Here is a 19,250-nt window from a genome sequence, read left to right on the forward strand (position 1 = left end):
ATATTTGAACCAGTAGTGTTCCAGAACCGGTTCCAGGTGTCCCTCCGGAAGTGGCCAAATAAAGAAGTGAACCAAACCTATGCATGCGACACATCAAACAACGGCTTTTTCGATAACCTGATGAACGATAAGCAAGAGAATAGTTTCAGACCATATCTGAACCGGTTGTGTTCCGGAACCGGTTCCAGGTTTTCCGCCGGAAACGGCCAATTAAAAAAGTGAACCAAACCCATGCATGCGACACATCAAAGAGCGGCTTTTTCGATAACCAGATGAACGGTAAGCAGGAAAAAGTTTCAGACCATATCTGAACCGGTTGTGTTCCGGAACCGGTTCCAGGTGTCACGCTGGAAGTGGCCAATTAAAAGAAAACAAACCCAGGCATGCGACACATCGAATTGCGGCTTTTGCGATAACCTGATGAACGGTAAGCAGGAAAGTAGTTTCAGACTATATTTGAACCGGTAGTTTTTCAGAACCGTCTCCAGGTATCCCGCCGGAAGCGGCCAACTAAAAAAGTGAACCAAACCCATGCATGCGACACATCAAAGAGCGGCTTTTTCGATAACCAAATGAACGGTAGGCAGTAAAATAGTTTCAGCCCATATCTCCGGTTGTGTTCCGGAACCGGTTCCAGGTTTCCCGTCGGAAGTGGCCAATTAAAAAGTGAACCAAATCCAGGCATGCGACACATCAAAGAGCGGCTTTTTCGATAACCAGATAAACGGTAAGCAATAAGATAGTTTCAGTCCATATCTGAAGCGACTGTGTTCCGGAACCGGTTCTAGGTGTCCCGCCGGAAGTGGTAAACTATAAAAGTGTACCAAACTAATGCATGCAACGCATCAAAGTGCGATTTTTTTGATAACCAGATGAACGGTAAGCAGGAAAAAAGTTTCAGACTATATCTGAACCGGTTGTGTTCCGGAACCGGTTTCAGGTGTCCCGCTGGAAGTGGCCAATTAAAAAAGTAAACCGAACCCAGACATGCGACACACCAAATAGCGGCTTTATCGATAATCAGATTAACGGTAAGCAGGAAAATAGTTTCAGACCACATCAGACCATATAGTAAACTGACGAAGTTGAAGGGGTGAATCCTGCTGAATGCGTCTGATGATGACTGAAGAATAATAGGTCAAAACGCTTATCGCTAAACAAGCTGTTTATCACCGATAATCACCAATCAATCCTCTAAATAACATATCTGAACCGGTTGTGTTCCAGAACCGTTTCCAGACGTCTCGCCGGAAGTGGCCAGTTTAAAAAAGTGAACCAAACCCATGCATGCGAAATATCAAATCGTCCAAAATGTTTGATAACCAGATAAACGGGCAGCAGGAAAACAGTCTTTGACCCAAGCTCTGACCACAGCTAAGATTACCGGCAGTGTTGCAGAATCAGGATTAGATGCATCGCTGAAATTACAACAAAACAAAATCGATGCAAGCGATACATGTGCGTGAAAGAATAAAATCTTGATAAAAATTTAAGCGATCATGTCAAATCCCACCATTTTTCTGAGGCGTATTTATACAGTAGGATGAATCAACGTTGTATGGGAAAATTTTAATTTTATAGCACTTAAATTACTGCGCACAGTTTTGATGCAACTGATTGAGTCATAGCGCTCTGTAACACGGTTGAAATTTGAATGGGTTTTATTATGGGAAATTTTACTTGCTTGCACTTTTTTGTCAAATTTTACATCAATCTTATACTGCCGTTCCACGCCCAATTGCCCCATGTTATATGGGAATCCCATATAACATGGGATAATCATGCGTAGAACGGCAGCATAACCTATGATAATAAAATAAAGGCTAAACTGTGCAGAAAAAAAATGCTGAAATGTCTTAATGTTTGGCATCCAGTTCTAATAAAGGTGGTCAAGCAGTCAACTGAGAGGTTTAATATTTTTCAGCTCTGCTTATACGTTTAAAATAATACATAACATAGGAATATGAGCCATCGATAAGTTTCCAAATTCGGTTATGGCTTTGATAAGGTTCTTGCTTTTCTGAACAAGGCTGTCACAAATTTCGATTTTCTCTTAAGCCAAGAGGGGTCCCCCTTGGAAATTTTGGATCGGAATTCAACATTTTGAGGAAGGGCACAAACGAATAAACCAATAAATTTTTAAATTTTAAGGAAAATTTCTTACCAAACCCGATGAGTTAAGCGGTTTTGCCTCATTGTTTGAGTATTTTTTTCATTCAATACATTTATTATTTATCAACTCCATCCCCTCATTGACGAACGAGCACTGTGACAAAGAAAGAAAATGATATTTCAGGCCAAACATGTCTAAAGGTCCTATCTGCAGAAGAGAGGCTCTCTTTGGTTTCCCTCTCTTTCGTTAATATCTCAGCTGTTTATTTGTATTATGATTGTCTCCTTGCATTGAACGTTGGCCAAAACAATCGTCTTTTGATTTGTACTGCAAAAGTAGTTGAAAAGTGTACCATTACATTGCAATAGTTGAAAGAGAAAGTGAACAAAGAGAGCCTCTCAAATGCAGATAGGACCTATTGAAATGTTTGGCCGGATTTGTGCCGTTCTAGAGTATTTTCAGGATTCAGGAATACTTCGGCTTATGGCGACGAAAATATCTTAGAGTACATATTCGACGAGAAAGGCGCTATCACCACTAGGTGGATTAATCTGGATTTTTTTTATATATTTTAGATTTATAATTCAAAGTTCGTTTCTATTTTAGTGAATTTGTAGCTTTTGACGTTTTTATCTTTTTTAAGTAAAATCTCATTTGAATTAGATTCTTTGAATTTGACATTGAGTTTGAACCGTTTCCATTAGTGGAGATTACCGAGATTATCCGTTTCATATAAGGTTTGTGTCTAGGCTGAGCTAATGACGATTCATGTTATGTATCTTATTGGTTTTTTTCGATGGCGCAAAATAGATTTACAGCCATGTGCGAGTTGAATTTGGCGCACTTGTAAATAATTGTTTGTACATTCAATAGACGACTGCTTCAATAGCAGGAAATTTACTTGACTAAAGAAATCGACTTGACTCCAGCACTTCATAGTTGAGTCGGCTGGAGAGCAGAAGTGAACTTCGGCGACCTTCTCCCAGTTTGTTCTGTTTAAAGTGTTTAAAAATAGGATTTTGTCGCCAGGGGCAGACACTCTGCTTCCTGAGCATTTGTTTAATTTCCGAAAAGCGTCCAAAAAGACGTTTTTTTATTTTGGCTTTAAGCCACTTTTTGGTGCTCCACGACGCTCATCCTCGCCCGCCAAATTACTGGGAGTAAAACGGAGAGTTGGGTTTTCTTCCGGCCTACCTGCGTGCGGCCAACGTACGATCAGGCAGAGTACCGGACCGCCGACGCCCCCTCCGCACCGTTAATCCGGCGAAAGGATGAAAGAGCTTCGACGTCGACGATTGGCCAGGAGAAAGCACCGTCGAATCATAACCTGCGCAGGTATGTCAATCATGGCCATGATAACACACACACACACACACACACACACACACACACACACACACACACACACACACACACACACACACACACACACACACACACACACACACACACACACACACACACACACACACACACACACACACACACACACACACACACACACACACACACACACACACACACACACACACACACACACACACACACACACACACACACACACACACACACACACACACACACACACACACACACACACACACACACACACACACACACACACACACACACACACACACACACACACACACACACACCTGACGAGCATTTTTGCGAAAATAACATACTTTCAAACGAATTCGATTGTTTGTTGTTCTCAGTTTCATTGTTCTTTATTTCATCAAAATGAATTCACTTCAGCGATCCCTAATTGTTTGATTTTTGTTGTCAGTTCTGTTTTTTAATCTCTTTAGGAGTAAATTTCCGTTATAGTTTCAGTTCGTTCGTCTTTGTGTGTATAAATTAGTGCGTTTTGGGTTTTAGTTCAAGATAGCGGCCGTTCGAAGAAGCCCTTGAGTACGGAGTCATCATATTAGTCGGGCAAATCAAAAGTGAACCGGTGGTCTCTCGTACGCGAGAGTGGCGCAAAAGCCACCGCGTTTGACAATCTCTCAAGCAATTCGGCGAATGATTCAAATTCTGAAACATCTTGTTTGACTCGATCGAATTTTCATTTGTGTCAAACTGATGTTGTTTCTTGAGTTCTTTCCTTGTGAAATATTTGACCCTGTATACTACTGGCCTTAGTTTGTAGTGCAAAAGAATAATCAAACTGGCCATTTAAACAAAAGTGTTGCCGGGGCCCGTGGCGTAGTGGCTACACGTTCACTTAATAAGTGCGGATGGTCATGGACTCGATCCAAGCCCCGGCACTTGCAATTTTTCGTCAGTTGCTCTTCCCCCCAAGAGCGGCGACACCTGACCCTCTTCTAAGCATATGCTCAAACGGACTCCGTAAACATGGATATACACGGTACACAGTTTATATGGGAAAATATAAAAAATGGAAAAACTCCAATTCCTGTATACTTTTTGAGTTCTATTTTGGTCCCATATCAACTGTGCAAAATTTCAGATCAATTGAAGAAACTAAATTTTAGCGCCTGCCATTCTTAGTTTTTCATACGATTTACTATGGGGAAAAATTACTTCTTCAAAAAAAATCGCTTGAGTTCACCCATTGATCCCTAAAAATAAGTCGTTGAATGATTTCTGTAGATAACTTCACGAGGATTCAGACCACCGAAGACCACAAAGTGATGCGACATTCGTCGAAAAAGTTGTTAATCCTTTCCCGATCAATAAAATGACGAGATTTTATTATTTACTGTTATTCCTTACATGTTTAACAGCGTTGGCATTCCATTCGGTTTTCAGTTAATAACTTTTTCCACATGCCTTAGATTGCTTTGCGGTTTTCAGAGGGTTTGTTCCTCGTAAAATTTCCAACAGAAATCATTCATTTATATATTTTTAGGGGTTAAGGGACAATCTGTGGCGATTTTTCTTTGAAAAAGAAATTTTCCCCATAGCAAATCGTATGAAAACTTAAAACGGCTGGCGCTAAAATATAGTTTTTGCAATTACATTGCGAAAAGTTGAATATTTCAGTAGGCTAAAGTATGCTGAAATGGCCTACTTTTCATCACTTATGCAAGTGTGCTTAGTAGTACTTTTCGGCACTCTTAAGAGTGCTGAAAAGTAGCACTTTTCGTCACTTTTGATCGTAGGGTAAGAAACCAAACTTTGAACTAGTCAAATTGTAATCTTAATTTGAACCATTTCGAAATTCATGAAAACGACGTACTTTTTAGGTAAATATTGTCCCGAAAAAGATGTTAAACAGCTTTCCGTAATATAACCTGATAACATGGACTTTAAAAGCATTGAAAAAGGCGTTTTTGTCATGGAAAACAGGCAATTGAAAAATCACTGTGATTTCACCCATTTTCCCCCCAGAGAAAGCACATTTTTGGTACACTCGTACAGCTCATGCATTGTATCATACGCAATATTGAACAAGTCAAATGAAAGCTTATTTATAGTAGAATTGACCAACCGAATAATATTTTGCATTATTTGTCATAAAATTATCAAATTTAAGTAATTCTTACTTGGAGAATGTTATCTTAAGTTGAACCATTTGTAATCTAAATTTGAACTAGTAAACAGGGGCGAGCTTCCAGTGTTGGCCTGCAGACTGCGCTAGTGGTTGTTTTGTTTACTCTCGGGGGATGAAAAATTCCAAATTTTGTTTCCAAGTTCCTGAAGAGTTCAGAACATTCTTAGTTGAAATTTTACTGCCTAATGAAAAATAGTTACGGGAATTAGCAGATCCATGTGTTTTCCTATTGTTCAGCACGAAATTGCCTGTTGTTGGAGATGCTCGAGCTGCTGCCGCCAATAGTTCAAATTAAGATTAAAATTGGTTCAAATTAAGATTAAAATCATTGTTGACGAATAATCGAATTTTTCAATTAAATTCGGTGCAAATACAAACTTTTTACCATTTAACAGAAAGCTCATACCCGTGGCTTTCATGTACATGAGATTTTGCCGTAGTAAATTATTTCCATGTTGGAGAAAAAATCACTCAAAATTTGCGCTATTTCGGAAAGCCGCAATTTGGTTCAACTTTTGATTACCTACCCTACGTACTTTTTACCTACCACCGTGCCTGCCGTAGATTCAGCCTCTGCCTCTACATCTACTGAGCAGCTTGAATCCGAATAATAGAAATACACTAGAACTCCAATGGCGCTGTGTTAAGTGTTAAGTGTCCATCTTGTTGGTAAACAAAATTTATTTGACACTTCTAGTACCGCTACTGACGCTGTAAGGGCGTGGCAAACTAGATGTTAGTCAGTAGAATAACTAGCCACAGAAGTCCAATGTCGTGACTGTTCGTGTGACTAACATCTAGTTTGCCACGCCCTTACAGCGTCAGCAGCGGTACTAGAAGTGTCAAGTTAATTTTGTTTACAATAACAAAAGGTCCTCTACAAGATGGACACTTGAAAATAGTAAATTATTGCAATTAAAGTTATTAAAATAATTAGATACGAAATATGACTACAGCGCCATTGGAGTTCTAGTGTATTTCTATTTGTTAGTCACACGAACAGTCGCGACATTGGGCTTCTGTGGCTAGTTATTCTGATATCCGAATCAAGACGATTACAATTACGATTCGAACTACAAATCTAGTGTAGAGGCAGCTGCTGTATCTGCTTTTTTCTTTTGCCTGCGCACAACTGTTTGACAACGGGAACTGGATCAGTGACCCCTATAGGGCAGTGCATTGTTTTGATTTTGTATGGGATTTTGACGTTTCTTGGCCTTGTTGTTTACAAAATTTCTGTAAGAGGGAAAGAGAAGGAGAGAATTTCATGCAGTGCCCTATTACACCATAGCCTACCTGATCAAACAAAAAACTACGCCGACAAGCATGAGTGTGCGCACGTGGTTTCTACTGTACATGTTTGTGTAGCTAGAAAAAATCTCACTAAATGGGTATTTTTAGTAATTACAAAAAACTTTGTATGCAATTCGTTGCAAAACTCGATATTTTCAGCACGAGTCGTACATTTATCCAACGAGGCTTGCAACTTGTTGCATAAATAACTATTCTCCGATCGAGCTGAAATTTTGCAGAGTTGATATGGAGCCAAAATGGAACTCAAAAAGTGTACATGAGTAAAATGTTTTTTTTTTGTGTCCCACGCTAATGGATATCGGCTAACGGCAATTCATAATGGACCCCCAATCTGACTGGAAAAAGGAACAATTAAATAGCCACACATCAACATCCTCGTGCTCATCATTCTACCACGAACAGGGTAGAAAAGTAACAGCAGCGCAAAGGCAACCAAGATCGATATAGTAGAATTAGAATAGAATACATTTCGGCGCTGTACAAAACTGTAAGTGCAGCTGCCAATTGGAATCGCTCACGCAATATATGCACATTTTTAATGCATGCACCCATGCATGAAAAGAGGTTCCAGTGTGTGGTATTTCAATAACCAGAATAAAGTAACACATTCTGTACATTTTACTGTAATTGTTTATTATGAGCATCATCAATATGACATTTCCATAGACATGTAGACGACCAATGCGTCACAGATAATACACTTACAATGGACAAATATAATACAATTCTCATTATCACATAGTGTACCGTAAACCGGGGTCAAATTGATCTCCGGGTTGAAATTGATCAGTCGCTTTTCAAGTAGATTGAGCATTTTTTGAATAGCTTCCTAGCAAATAACATTAAGTAACAGATTCCAACAGTACGATACTTAAAAGAAAACTATTAAAAATATGCATTTTCTAACGGAAAAACATCTGATCAATTTCGACCCCGGTGTACAGTATTCTATTTTCATGTTTTGTGGATTCAAATATATAAATTTCATTATTATTCTTTTGTATTCAACAATTTCCACTAAACATTTTACTGGATGTTCACTTATTTTTTTTTTCAGAAATTCCGTCAAAAAATTCTCAAAGGCTGCAGAGTGCAGTTATTGAATTTTCCAAGATTTTTGTTTCAATGTTCCTGTTAACAATGCTTCAGTCAAACAATATTATTTAAATTGTTTAAAATAAAATTATTTTTGTAGAGTCTTGGTTCGGCCACACTCTACGCAGGGGCGGAAGTTTAGAACGCAGTAGGACACCACAGCAGAGTCAGACCCAGTGATTTGAGAGAAGATGCTTTCCGCCACACGAAATCAGTTGATTTTACTTCTGCTGATCAACTGTAAACGTGGCCCATGCGAGTAATCCATTGGTATGCATTTACCTAAGTTTAAGTGGAAAACGCATAAAGTAGGTCCTCTTGTCTAATTGGTCCCAGACCTCTAATTTTCTTTTGGAGATCCTTCGCAAACTTCAACAAGAGTTGTGGAGTTATTGATCCAAGGATTGGAAATAATTTAATTATTATTTATTTACCTTTGACAACCTTTTGATCTTGTTTTCTCATTTATTTATTTATTTATTTAACTATCTAATTCTATTTGGTAAAATTAGATACAGGTATTCTTCGATATAACGTACCCTCGATATAGTGAATTCGATATAACGTACATTTTGCTTCGATATAACGTACAACATTGAAAATTTTTATTTTTCCCAGGAATAACCCTGTTTTCTTGCAGTATTAACCTTGTTACCTGGAATTAGCGCAATTTGGGGAAAAATTTAGTGTACGTTATATCGAAGCAAAATGTACGTTATATCGAAGCACAAAAAACAAAATAACTTTTTCGTGAAAACTCATGTTTTTCATGATTGCTTTTGTGAATTTCACCGAAATTATTATTTGGAATTAATTTCACGTCGAAATCATCAATATTAGCATAAAAAATATTATTTTTCTCTGCTTCGATATAACGTACACTTCGATATAACGTACAAAGAGAAAACTTTTTTGTACGTTATATCGAAGAGTACCTGTATTTTGGATTAATCGTTAATTTTATTATTATTATTTTATTGAATTTCTGTGTTAATCGACTAATTTACCCTTTGATAGCTAAAAAAATATTTTCCATGCTTAATGAATTGCATCCAAAGAAACCCAAAATCGGATATTTAGATCTATAGATATATAAAGTGAGGTATAGCTCAAATTTTTGACGTGCTGAAGAAAATCTGAGTCCGGATTCAGATTCAGTACGTATAACAAAATTTGTCAGAGATACAGGTTTTTTTTTCCAGACAGGGCAAATGCCAATTTTAATTTTGTAATATAAATAGAGAAATGATAATAATCATCCAGCATCCATTGGATCACAGTAGAAGTTAGTGGTCCAAAACTCAACTACAGTGAACTTCAACAGAAATAATCACATTTACAACCTTCACCAGCTTTAATTTAAAATATGGTTTTGGTTGCACTCTTGTCACCCGCCGAGAAACCACGTGCTGTCTTCCATCTCGACCAGAAAATGCTCACTCTAATTAGGCCACTGGGGAAATCGGGAAAAACTTTTCTAAGCAGATTTGTCAATCACTTCCATTCGCTCTGTCTGCTGCTCTACCTACTGTGTGCTACGAGCAAACTTACACTTCCCTACCTATCTCGCCACCCCTTGAAACGTAAACCACCCACACGGTACTCACCCAGAACGGAATCAACCCCTGCTTGATGTCCTCCTCGATGGCTTCCTCCAGGGCCCGGCCACTTAAACTGAGGTTCTCATCAGCTTCAATGAATCGCATCCGCACCAATCCGATTAGGGCCGCCTTCTCGACGCTGGAGTGAGCCTGGTCCGAGCAGTACGCCACCAGCCGGGCGTTGATTTCTGCATCCTGCTGACCAGGGCTGTGTTCGTGGAACTTTCTGATGGCTTGCGTTCGTCCCGCCAGAAGACAAACCAGCGTTGCTTCGCTGGCCGTCGTTTGGATTACCCCACCGCCCTTGCTGACGCCCGGTATGTGCAGGAAGTCGTCCGGCAGGCCAATCATTTTGCCCAACCAGTTCATCACAATTGATTCCAGCTCGGTGCATGCGGGTGATGATGCCTGTGATTACACGGAGAAGAAGCAATAAATTCACACAAGCCAAATCAATTGCTCGTTTCGATTTGATTGAACCATTTGCGACAATCCCGCCCAAATCCCCCCGTAGCTCGGCTTCCAACTTTTACTTACCCATGTAAATCCCAGGCAATTTATGGCATCGGCCAGCATGTCGCCGAGCAGCGATGGGAAAGAGTTGAGCGCCGGAAAGTAGGCATGCATGTGTGGGCTCTGCCAGTGCGTTACGCCCGGCATTATTACCCGCTCGACGTCGTCGAATATCGCCTGCCAGGGTTCACCCTCGAGGGGAGCCGACTCCGGCAACAGGTTGGACATGTAGCCGGGCTTGACGTCGGGCAGGACGCGCCGCTCGCGGATGTTCTGCAGATAGTCGGCGATGTAGTCGACCATTTCTTTGCCTGTGGGATTGTATAGCATAATAAGTGATAGATATGTGTGAATAGTAAGCAAATATAAGAGATATCTGATACGATTATTGTGATTGATATACCGAAGCTCCGGAAGCTCCTGAAACTGTTGACCTATTCAAACTTTTGAACAGTGACAATAGCCCCTCAGGTTTATTGCGTGAAATAAATTGCAAATATCACACTTGAAATTTACTACATATATATAAAAAAAGAAACATAAACTACATGATGATGAACGCATATATCGAATGCCCAAATATCTTCCAACATTTAGAAAATACAGAATACAAAACAAACAATCTGATGTTTTTTTTTGTCTGCATTAACGAGATTTTTAACCCTAGGCTAGTTCATCTCGGGACCCACGCTTTACTTCCCTTCCGAAGGAAGAACCCACATTTTGTGAGTATGTCGGGAGTGGGATTCGATCCCAGGTCCTCGGCGTGATAGTCTCGTGTTCTAACCACCACACCAGGTCCGCTCCACACAATCTGGTGTTTCAAATAGATCTCAGAATGAATTATGAAAACTACTTGTATTAACTAAAAATAATCATATGGTCGGAGTTAAGTCAGAGAGGACCATGTGTCTATCACTTAATTTCTAGAACGACTTTAAAGTTCTATAAGTTTTCAGTTTTTCAACAAATGTTCTTGAATTTTTGTCATAAATCTTAATAACTATTCATCACAGCATCGCTCTGTATTGATTACGAAAAAACGTGAAGTAAAGCTTGAAACCGAGAAATTGCTAAGTAATTGATTGTACTTAGTCCACTCTGACTGAACGGTTTTAGGAAAATCTTCAACCATCTACAGTTCACACAAAATTTTTACATATTTGATGAAAAAATAATGCACAAGTAGGACAACAGTTAAAAGGAGTAGTGTATGATGTAAGTAGGAAGTTTGAAATTTGATATTTCTGTTATTACACTGTTGATTACCATTTTCAATTTTTATGTTCAGTCAGAGTGGACCAAGAACAACAGTTCAATATCACATGAAGGGTCAAGGGTAGTAAATTAATGAGCTATTTAAGAATTATTAACTTGAACATTTAATAGCTAACAACTTTTGAATGTATTTTCATAGTTCGGTACGTTTTTGAAATATTGTAGTTACACAGTTCATAATAACTGGCATTTTTCAAAAATTCGTTCAGGTAGAGTGAACCAAGTACACAATTTTTAAATAATCGGTAAAATTAATTTATTCATGAAACGGGTATTGGCACATTTCAATATGATGCCCAACAGCTACTAAACAAACATATTTTGATTAGGAAAGGATTACGAAGAATAAGGTAATTTCAACTATTTTTCTTAGAGACATATGGTCCACTCTGTCTGCACGCGAAATGCCACAATATGCTTCAACACGATGATCTGTAAAATACGATATTGACCATAATAAAACAGAATTTCATGTGCTTTCTTGATCAATAATCATCAGAAAATGCGTTAGGGAGTCATACGATTCAGAAACGTATCACATTTTGATGATAAACTATTTCATTTATTGGATTTTAACCGATTTCAACTCTCTTGACATCAAGCATGTGGTCCACTCTAACTGCACACTATTAGCGATTTTTGCAGTTCATTTAAAAGACAATTGTGCTACAACTCTCGTTAATTATAACATTAGGAAAATTGGATGAATGTTCCAAGTAGCTTACGTAATTCTTAACAAAATGCCCCAAAAATCTGATTTTCGTCAATTTTGTTACTTGGTCCCCTCCGACTTAACGCCGACCATATGGATACAAAAAAAAATTTAAAAAAAATCCAAGAAATTTCCGAGAGTATAATAAAAGGAATTACTGGAAAACAGGAATTTCCGAAAATATTCTTAACATATTTTGAAATAGATGCTCTTACGATTTTGAACAGTCGAATTGAATAATAAATGTTGATTACAACACAACATTTTACGAATATTCTATAGGGCAATGCATACAGCGGTTTAAGTCTTTGCGGTTTTTCTAAGTCTTTGACATTTCTCTAGGCGTCCTCTCGGGGATTGCTTCAGGAATTCGTTCCGAGATTCCTCCAGAAACTCCTTCCAAAATTCTGTCATGGATTTCTACCAGGAATTCTATGAGGGAATACTCCCGGAATTTGTTCTGTGATTTGTTCAAGATTTTTTTTCTGAGATTCTTCCAAGAATCTTACAAGAACTTCTTTCAGTGTTCCTCCTTCTTCGAGATTTTTTCAGGCCTTCCTTCCGGGATTCTTTCTGGAACTATATCGGGCATTGATTCAAGAATTCCTTTCGGGATTTCTACGGTAATTCCACCGTAAACCTTTTTCCTGGATTTTTTCGAGAGTTCCATTCCTCCGGGATTTTTTTGAGGTTTCTGCCAGTAATTGCTTCTGAAATTTCGTTGATTTTTTCGGGGACTTCAACCGAGATTCCTTTTGGAACATTTTTTGCGGGATTTCTCTTGAAACTCATTCCGGAAAACTCTTCTGAATTTCTTTCAGAAATTTCTTCTAGCATTTCTTCAGGAACTCCTTCCAGGATTCATCTAGGAACCCTTTTCTGGATTCCTTCCTGAAGATCCTTTTGGAATTCCTCTAAAAGTTCATCCTGGATTTTTTTTTCAGATGTTTCTAATGAAAACCCTCTAGAAGTTTGAGAAATTCCTCCCTCAGTTTTTGTTTATGGATTTTCTCTGAAAGTTCCTACAGGATTTTCATGAGGAAATACTCCGGCAAGTTCCTTCTGATTTTCATCAGAAGCTATTAGGAGATCTCGGATGAAATTCCTGGTGGATTCCCGGAACTCCATGACAAATCCCTTGAAATCCCGGAAGGAATCGCAGAAGAAACTCCTGGAAGGAGCCCGCTAACTTCAGAAGGAGCCCCACAAATAATCTCAGATATAGCACAATGAGGCATCACAGAAGAAAACCCTGGAGGTATGATAGATTTTTTTTTTGAGAAATCACGGAAGGATTTCCTGAAAGAATCTCAGGAAAAATTGCTAGGGTAATCTTGGAAAGAGTAATCCTAGAGGGATCTCGGAAGTGATTTCTACAGGGTGTCTACTACCTGGAAAAACCTGGAAAACCGGGAATCCTCAGGGAATTTTATTTAACAGGGAAAACCCTGGAATACTCAGGGAATATCTTGAGTACTCAGGGAAATTTTACTCCGATGAAAAAAAAAACATTGCGTCGTATAAATAAATACCTGATGATAAAAAAACCATACATAAATTTCGCTACAAGGATTTTTTCCATAAATTCCGTCAGGGTTTCTTCTGGAACATCTTTAGAAATACCTCCTGGAATGTTTCGGGATTTCTTATAAAATTCCTTCCGCATTTTTCTTGGTATTCCATTTTGATTTTTTCCGGAAAGATATACTTCCGGATTCATTCCAGGATTGCTGAATTCCAACCAATTTCACCTGTAGTTTTTCACGAGGATACTATTTCTTCCCGGAGTTCCTCCAGTGCTTTGCTCAAAGAAATCTTCGTAGGATTTCTACCAGAATTTATCCAGAATACTCTATAAGAATTTCTGTCGGGATAAATCATGGAATTTCTTTCGGCATTCCTCATGGAAATTTTACACGATTTCTTCCGGTGTTCCTCTTGGGACTTCCCCAGAAGATCAACCCAGAATTTCTTTCGGAGTTGCTAAAGGAGTTATTCCTGGGGTTTCTACTAAAGTTCCTCCAAGGGTTTCTGAAGGAGTTTTCGCGAATTTACTGCAAGAGTTCCTCAAGAAATTTCTTTCATTTTTTTTTCCTGTGATATCTTCAAACAATTGCTTTGGGCTTTCTTCGAGATGTTCTTCCTGTCTCCTACAGGAATTTTTAAAATTTTTCGCGAGGTTTATTTTGAAGTTTTATTTGAGATATCTTTCGGAGTATCTCCTGGAACTTCTCTCGAAAGATTCCTTTCGATGTTGGTCATGAGATGTCTCTCAGAGTTTTTTTGAATTTAGAAATCTCGACAGGAACTTCAGGAGAAACCTGAGAAAAAATGTGACATCTCGAAAAAAGTTCTAGGTAATAGTAATCCCGAGAAGAAATATTAAGGACAGACTTGTTAGAATCCCAAAATGGCCGCCACAATGGCCTACTCACAATTTCGAGCGCACAAATCTCTTCGTAAATCAAACCAGCGCACCTGATCTTCTTATTTTAAGCTTAAGTGAGCAAGAACAGAATAATAAAGTGCACTGTCGTTTGAAGCTTCCTTCTTGAGATTTGTGTGTTTGAAGTTCTGATGCACTGTTGAAGCGGGATTTCATGACGTTTGTCCTTAAGGACATCGAAGGAGGAATTCTGAAAACATCATGGAATCCTGAAAGCAGCTACGAACGAAGTTCCGCGGGGAAAACAAGAGAAATATCGGAAAACTATCGGTAAAAATCCCCACATAAACTATTGGATAGCCATCCCAGAAAACCACTTAAAAAGACACGGACACTGAGTTCAGCCGTCGGCTGTGCCAATTGAACGAAACTTAACACGGAGTGGCTACAGATAAAAGCTATTCTCGTGAAAAATTTCATCGATCGGAGCGGGAATCGAACCCTCATCCATCCGGACTCTAACCGCATGGCTACGAGGCTCAACCAATACATTCTTGAAGAAACTGAATAATTTTGGATGGAATCCAGCGTGAATCTCTGGAAGTATATCGGAAAATCTTTGCAAGAAATATCGGGACGTACTCAAACAGATATCTCGTGAAAGAATCCTGCGGAAAGCCAGGAAGAAACTTCGGAAGAAATTCCAGGAATTACGCTCAGAAATCTTGAAAGAATTTTTGAAGAGCAGAGGAACTTACGTATTTTCGGCAGTTTTGTTCTCTTTGTCATGTTTTTTTTTTTTTGAAACCTAGGTTTCAGCTGTTGAACTCAGAGTTGGCATCAAATCCTTCCCAACCAAGCTGAATATGATCAAGTTTCAGGCAATTTGGCCGACATGAATCCTTCATGTCGAAGAGAACAAACCTGCCGATGATACCACAAATCACCCTCTATAATTTTTAGAAATTTTGGGTTATTTTTTAAATTATAAATTTTTGAAATTTCATCTGGAAAAACCTGGAAAACTCAGGGAATTTCATTTTAAGTTATGAGTAGACACCCTGTTCTAGAGCAAATTTCGAAAGGAATTTTTCAAAAACTCAGGAATTCCTGAAATCTTTTCGCCAGCACCTCCCACAAACGCAACAATCTCAGAAAGTATCCCCCAAGCAAACCAGGAAAGAATCTCTGGAAGAAATCCGGGTGTACTTCCTGGATCCTGGCAAGAGCTCTTGAATGTATCTCAGGAGTTCCTTCGGAATCTCAAAAGAAGGTCCTGAAATAACCAGAGGAAACTTCTGAAGGAATGCTAAATAAACCCCCGGAAGAATCTCATCAATAACTCCCTGGAAATCCTACAAGAAACTCATGGAAGAGTCCAGGAACAAATTTGTGAAATCTTTCACAAAAAAAAAAAACACATACACACAGATGAATGGTGTCCAGGGTTCTATCCCAGAGTGGGGGATCCTAATCCTGAACTGTATTGCAGCAAGTAAGTATGCCAGGAGACATCCCTAGAAGTATTCCCGAAAGTATCACAGTTAGAATTAATGACCGGAATAATCCCAGCAAGAATGCATGAAGAAAATTCTAGAGGAATCTCTACTTAAATTCCTGCAGTTCGGATCTTGGAAAAATTGCTGGAAGAATTGCCAAAGGGAGCACCTGGGAGAATCCCATGAGAAAATACTGGAGGAATACCGAGACAAAATCACTGAAAAAATCTTTGAAGGATCGCCGGAGGAACTCCTAGAAGGACATTTTTTTATCACTCTAGTTCACTTAGGTCCGAAAACTAAACTGTTCTCATATCGAAAATTCACTTTTTTCCAGTATGGCCAATTCCAATATGACCTATTTTGAGCTCCAGAACCAGGTGGCCATTCCAAAAACCTCTAGCAAATCCCTGAATTAGGAAGAAGATATGCGCTTCTTGTGTCAAAATTTGGTTGAAAAATATAGGAAAACAAAAAAGGTATAGCAAAAAAAAAATGTTTTTTCAACCACTCTTGTTAGGGTGGTTGGTAACGGAAGGGTTAATAAAGCTTTTGCTGTATTCACTTAAAAACCCAAATTAATCCACCTGATGGCGCCTTTCTCGTGCCTTCGAAAACCCATTTCAACAAAACTCAAGTGGCGTGTTGATGAATATTGCACTTTCATACGTTTAACAAAAATCCATTTCATGGCACCAGAAATCATATCGTTTAACTGGCTTTGAATGTTTGAGCCTTAACCTCTTAAAAAAGTTGCAATCCTAAATTTTGAGCCTCCATTTGGGATTTAAGTCCGCCATCTTGGAAATTCTGGTCGGCATTTTTGAACTCCATACTTCTTCCCCATACCAGATATACCAATATTGAATTGTTTTAGAGCCTTAAACTCTATTAAAAAGCCGCCTTCTTGAATTTTGAGACGGACATCTTCCCCATTTCAAATATACCCCATATTGCATGGTTTTAGAGCCTAAACATCATTAAATAGCCACCATCTTGAATTTTGAGCCACCACCTTGGATTTAAGACCACCCTTTTGTATATTTTGGTCACCATTTTTGGACTCCAGACATCTTCCCCATACCAAATATACCCCATATCGCATGGTTTTAGAGCCCAAAAAACTTAAATAGCCGCCATCTTTAATTTCATGTCGCCATCTTGAAGATTAGGCTGCCATCTTGAATTTTGGACCGACATCGTGGAATTTCTGGTCTCCAGTGTTGATTTCCACACAAAATCCGTTAACCATACTAAAGGTGTCACATGGTGGGGCTTAGTTCAGTTTTATGTACGGCCAGTTTTACCGGTGCTGATCCGGATCACTGAAATGGCTATAACTCCGGATCGTCTTGACCGATCCAGATCATTTTTAATAGCAAACAAAGCAGTAAAATTCCGGTTAGATTCGAGCTATAATCCGAAAAATCGGCAAATGGGAAGTGCCTTAAAAATGTGTGAACTTTTTTTGTGCACAGACATACATACATACACACATACAGACATCATCTCTATTCGTCGAACTGAGTTGATTGGTATATGTGACTTGTTCCTCCGAGCTCTTTAACCAAAATTCGTTTTTTGAGTGAGTACTTAGGTGTACGAAAAAGGCAAAAATGTAAAACTTTTTTCTAAACTTTTTGGATTCCGAAATTAACGCTCAGTATTTATTTTAAAAATGCCTTAAAACTGTTTCTAGCCTTTTGGTTAAAAATGAAAGGAGAAGAAAACGATTCAAAATATAAGCTCAATCCATTCTCGTTTTCGAGTGTTATTTTGGTGTGATCTATACGTACACACTTTTTCTCAATCGCCAGGTCGGTACACCCGAACCTCCAGGTCAGAGGCATTTCTTTCATGGCGTTTCAGGGCGTTTCAGGAGGTTACAGAGGGTGGCTTCATATGCTCTTAGGTGAACTTCACGGGAGTTTCAGAGGCTTTCCAAAGCGTTTCAGGGCGTTTCAGGAGGATTCAGAGGTATTTTAGGGGACTTCAAAGGCTTTCAGGTGCGTTTCACATGGATTTCATTTGTGTTTCTGAGGTGCTTCAAGGCGTTTCAGGAGGTTTCAGAGAGGTTTTGTGTGGCTTCAGAAACTCTCGTGGCCTTCCAGGAGGTATCAGGAGGTTTAAGGGTGCCTTCAGAGGGTCGCAGGTGAATTTGACGGAGGTTCAATAGGGGTTTTAGAGGCGTTTCAAAGCGTTTCAAAGGGTTTCAAGGCATTTCATGGCGTTTTAATGCATTTCAGAGGCGTTTCAATGCGTTTCAGGGTGTTTTAGGAGGTTTCGCAGGGGGCTTCAGAGGCTCGCAGGTGAATTTTACGGGGGTGTTAAAGAGGTTTAGAGGCATTTCAAAGCGTTTCAAGGCGATTCAGGGCGTTCCAATGAGTTTCAGGGCGTTTCAGAAGGTTTAAAGGGCCTTAAGGGGGCTTCAGAGGCTCTCAGGTGAATTTCACGGATGTTTTATAGGGGCTTAAGAGTCGTTTCAATGAATTTCAAGGCGTTTCATTGCGTTTTGAGGTCTCAGGAGGGTTTAAGGGGGCTTCAGAGGCGCAGCCCAACTAACAATCACTCATTAAACAGGCACCATTATGACGAATTAATTCAGCATAATGTTGAATAACATTTGAATTATTTTCACGTACAACCTATGTTCGGGTTTTGTTCACACAAATTTGGAGAAGTTATAAAGCATCATGTTGTGCACCAACTTATTTTTTGTTGTTCAAAGCGTTTTACAAATGTACAAGAAAGTTGTTATTAAGCTTTGGCAAAAATGACTGAAAATAACTAAAATGCAAAAATGTTGAACACTCACGAGAGTAATTATTTGCTCTCATGTTGACCTATTATGAAATAAGAATTACATATAAAATTACCTAAATCCGGATTAGAACTCGAGACCTGTCGATTGCCAGCCGCATGCCTTCGTATCTGCGCCATCCTAGAGATGGTGAGATGCAGCACCCAAAGCAAAACATAATCTTCCCATGACTCAATACGGTCTCACACGGTGAGAAAACTTGTATCGAATGCGGCCAAAAAGTGTTGGTCCGTATTGAAGATATTGTTTTCAGACGAACTAATTGCGAAATGAATATGTTTTTATTTTTATTATTAAATATCTATCTTTAAAAATGTATGACAATATGTGGTGCGGTATGGTCTTGGACATGGTGCATTCACAGCACTGTTCAGGTAATCTACTCATGCTCAGTC

General features: G+C 39.0%; 1 protein-coding gene across 3 annotated transcripts in view; it reads right to left on the reverse strand.

The window, feature by feature from the left end:
* The window catches only part of LOC109417567 (histidine decarboxylase), a 49,542-nt gene that overhangs the window by 18,744 nt on the left and 11,548 nt on the right, over positions 1-19,250 (reverse strand). For all 3 annotated transcript variants that reach the window (XM_062850319.1, XM_029853216.2, XM_062850320.1), the window contains exons 2-3: positions 10,184-10,470; positions 9,653-10,054 (exon numbers count right to left, since the gene is read on the reverse strand). In XM_062850319.1, coding sequence (XP_062706303.1) covers positions 9,653-10,054; positions 10,184-10,470 — 689 coding nt within the window. The remainder of the gene's footprint in view (positions 1-9,652; positions 10,055-10,183; positions 10,471-19,250) is intronic.

Source organism: Aedes albopictus, chromosome 2, assembly GCF_035046485.1.
Source record: "Aedes albopictus strain Foshan chromosome 2, AalbF5, whole genome shotgun sequence".
Taxonomy (NCBI): Eukaryota; Metazoa; Arthropoda; class Insecta; order Diptera; family Culicidae; genus Aedes; species Aedes albopictus.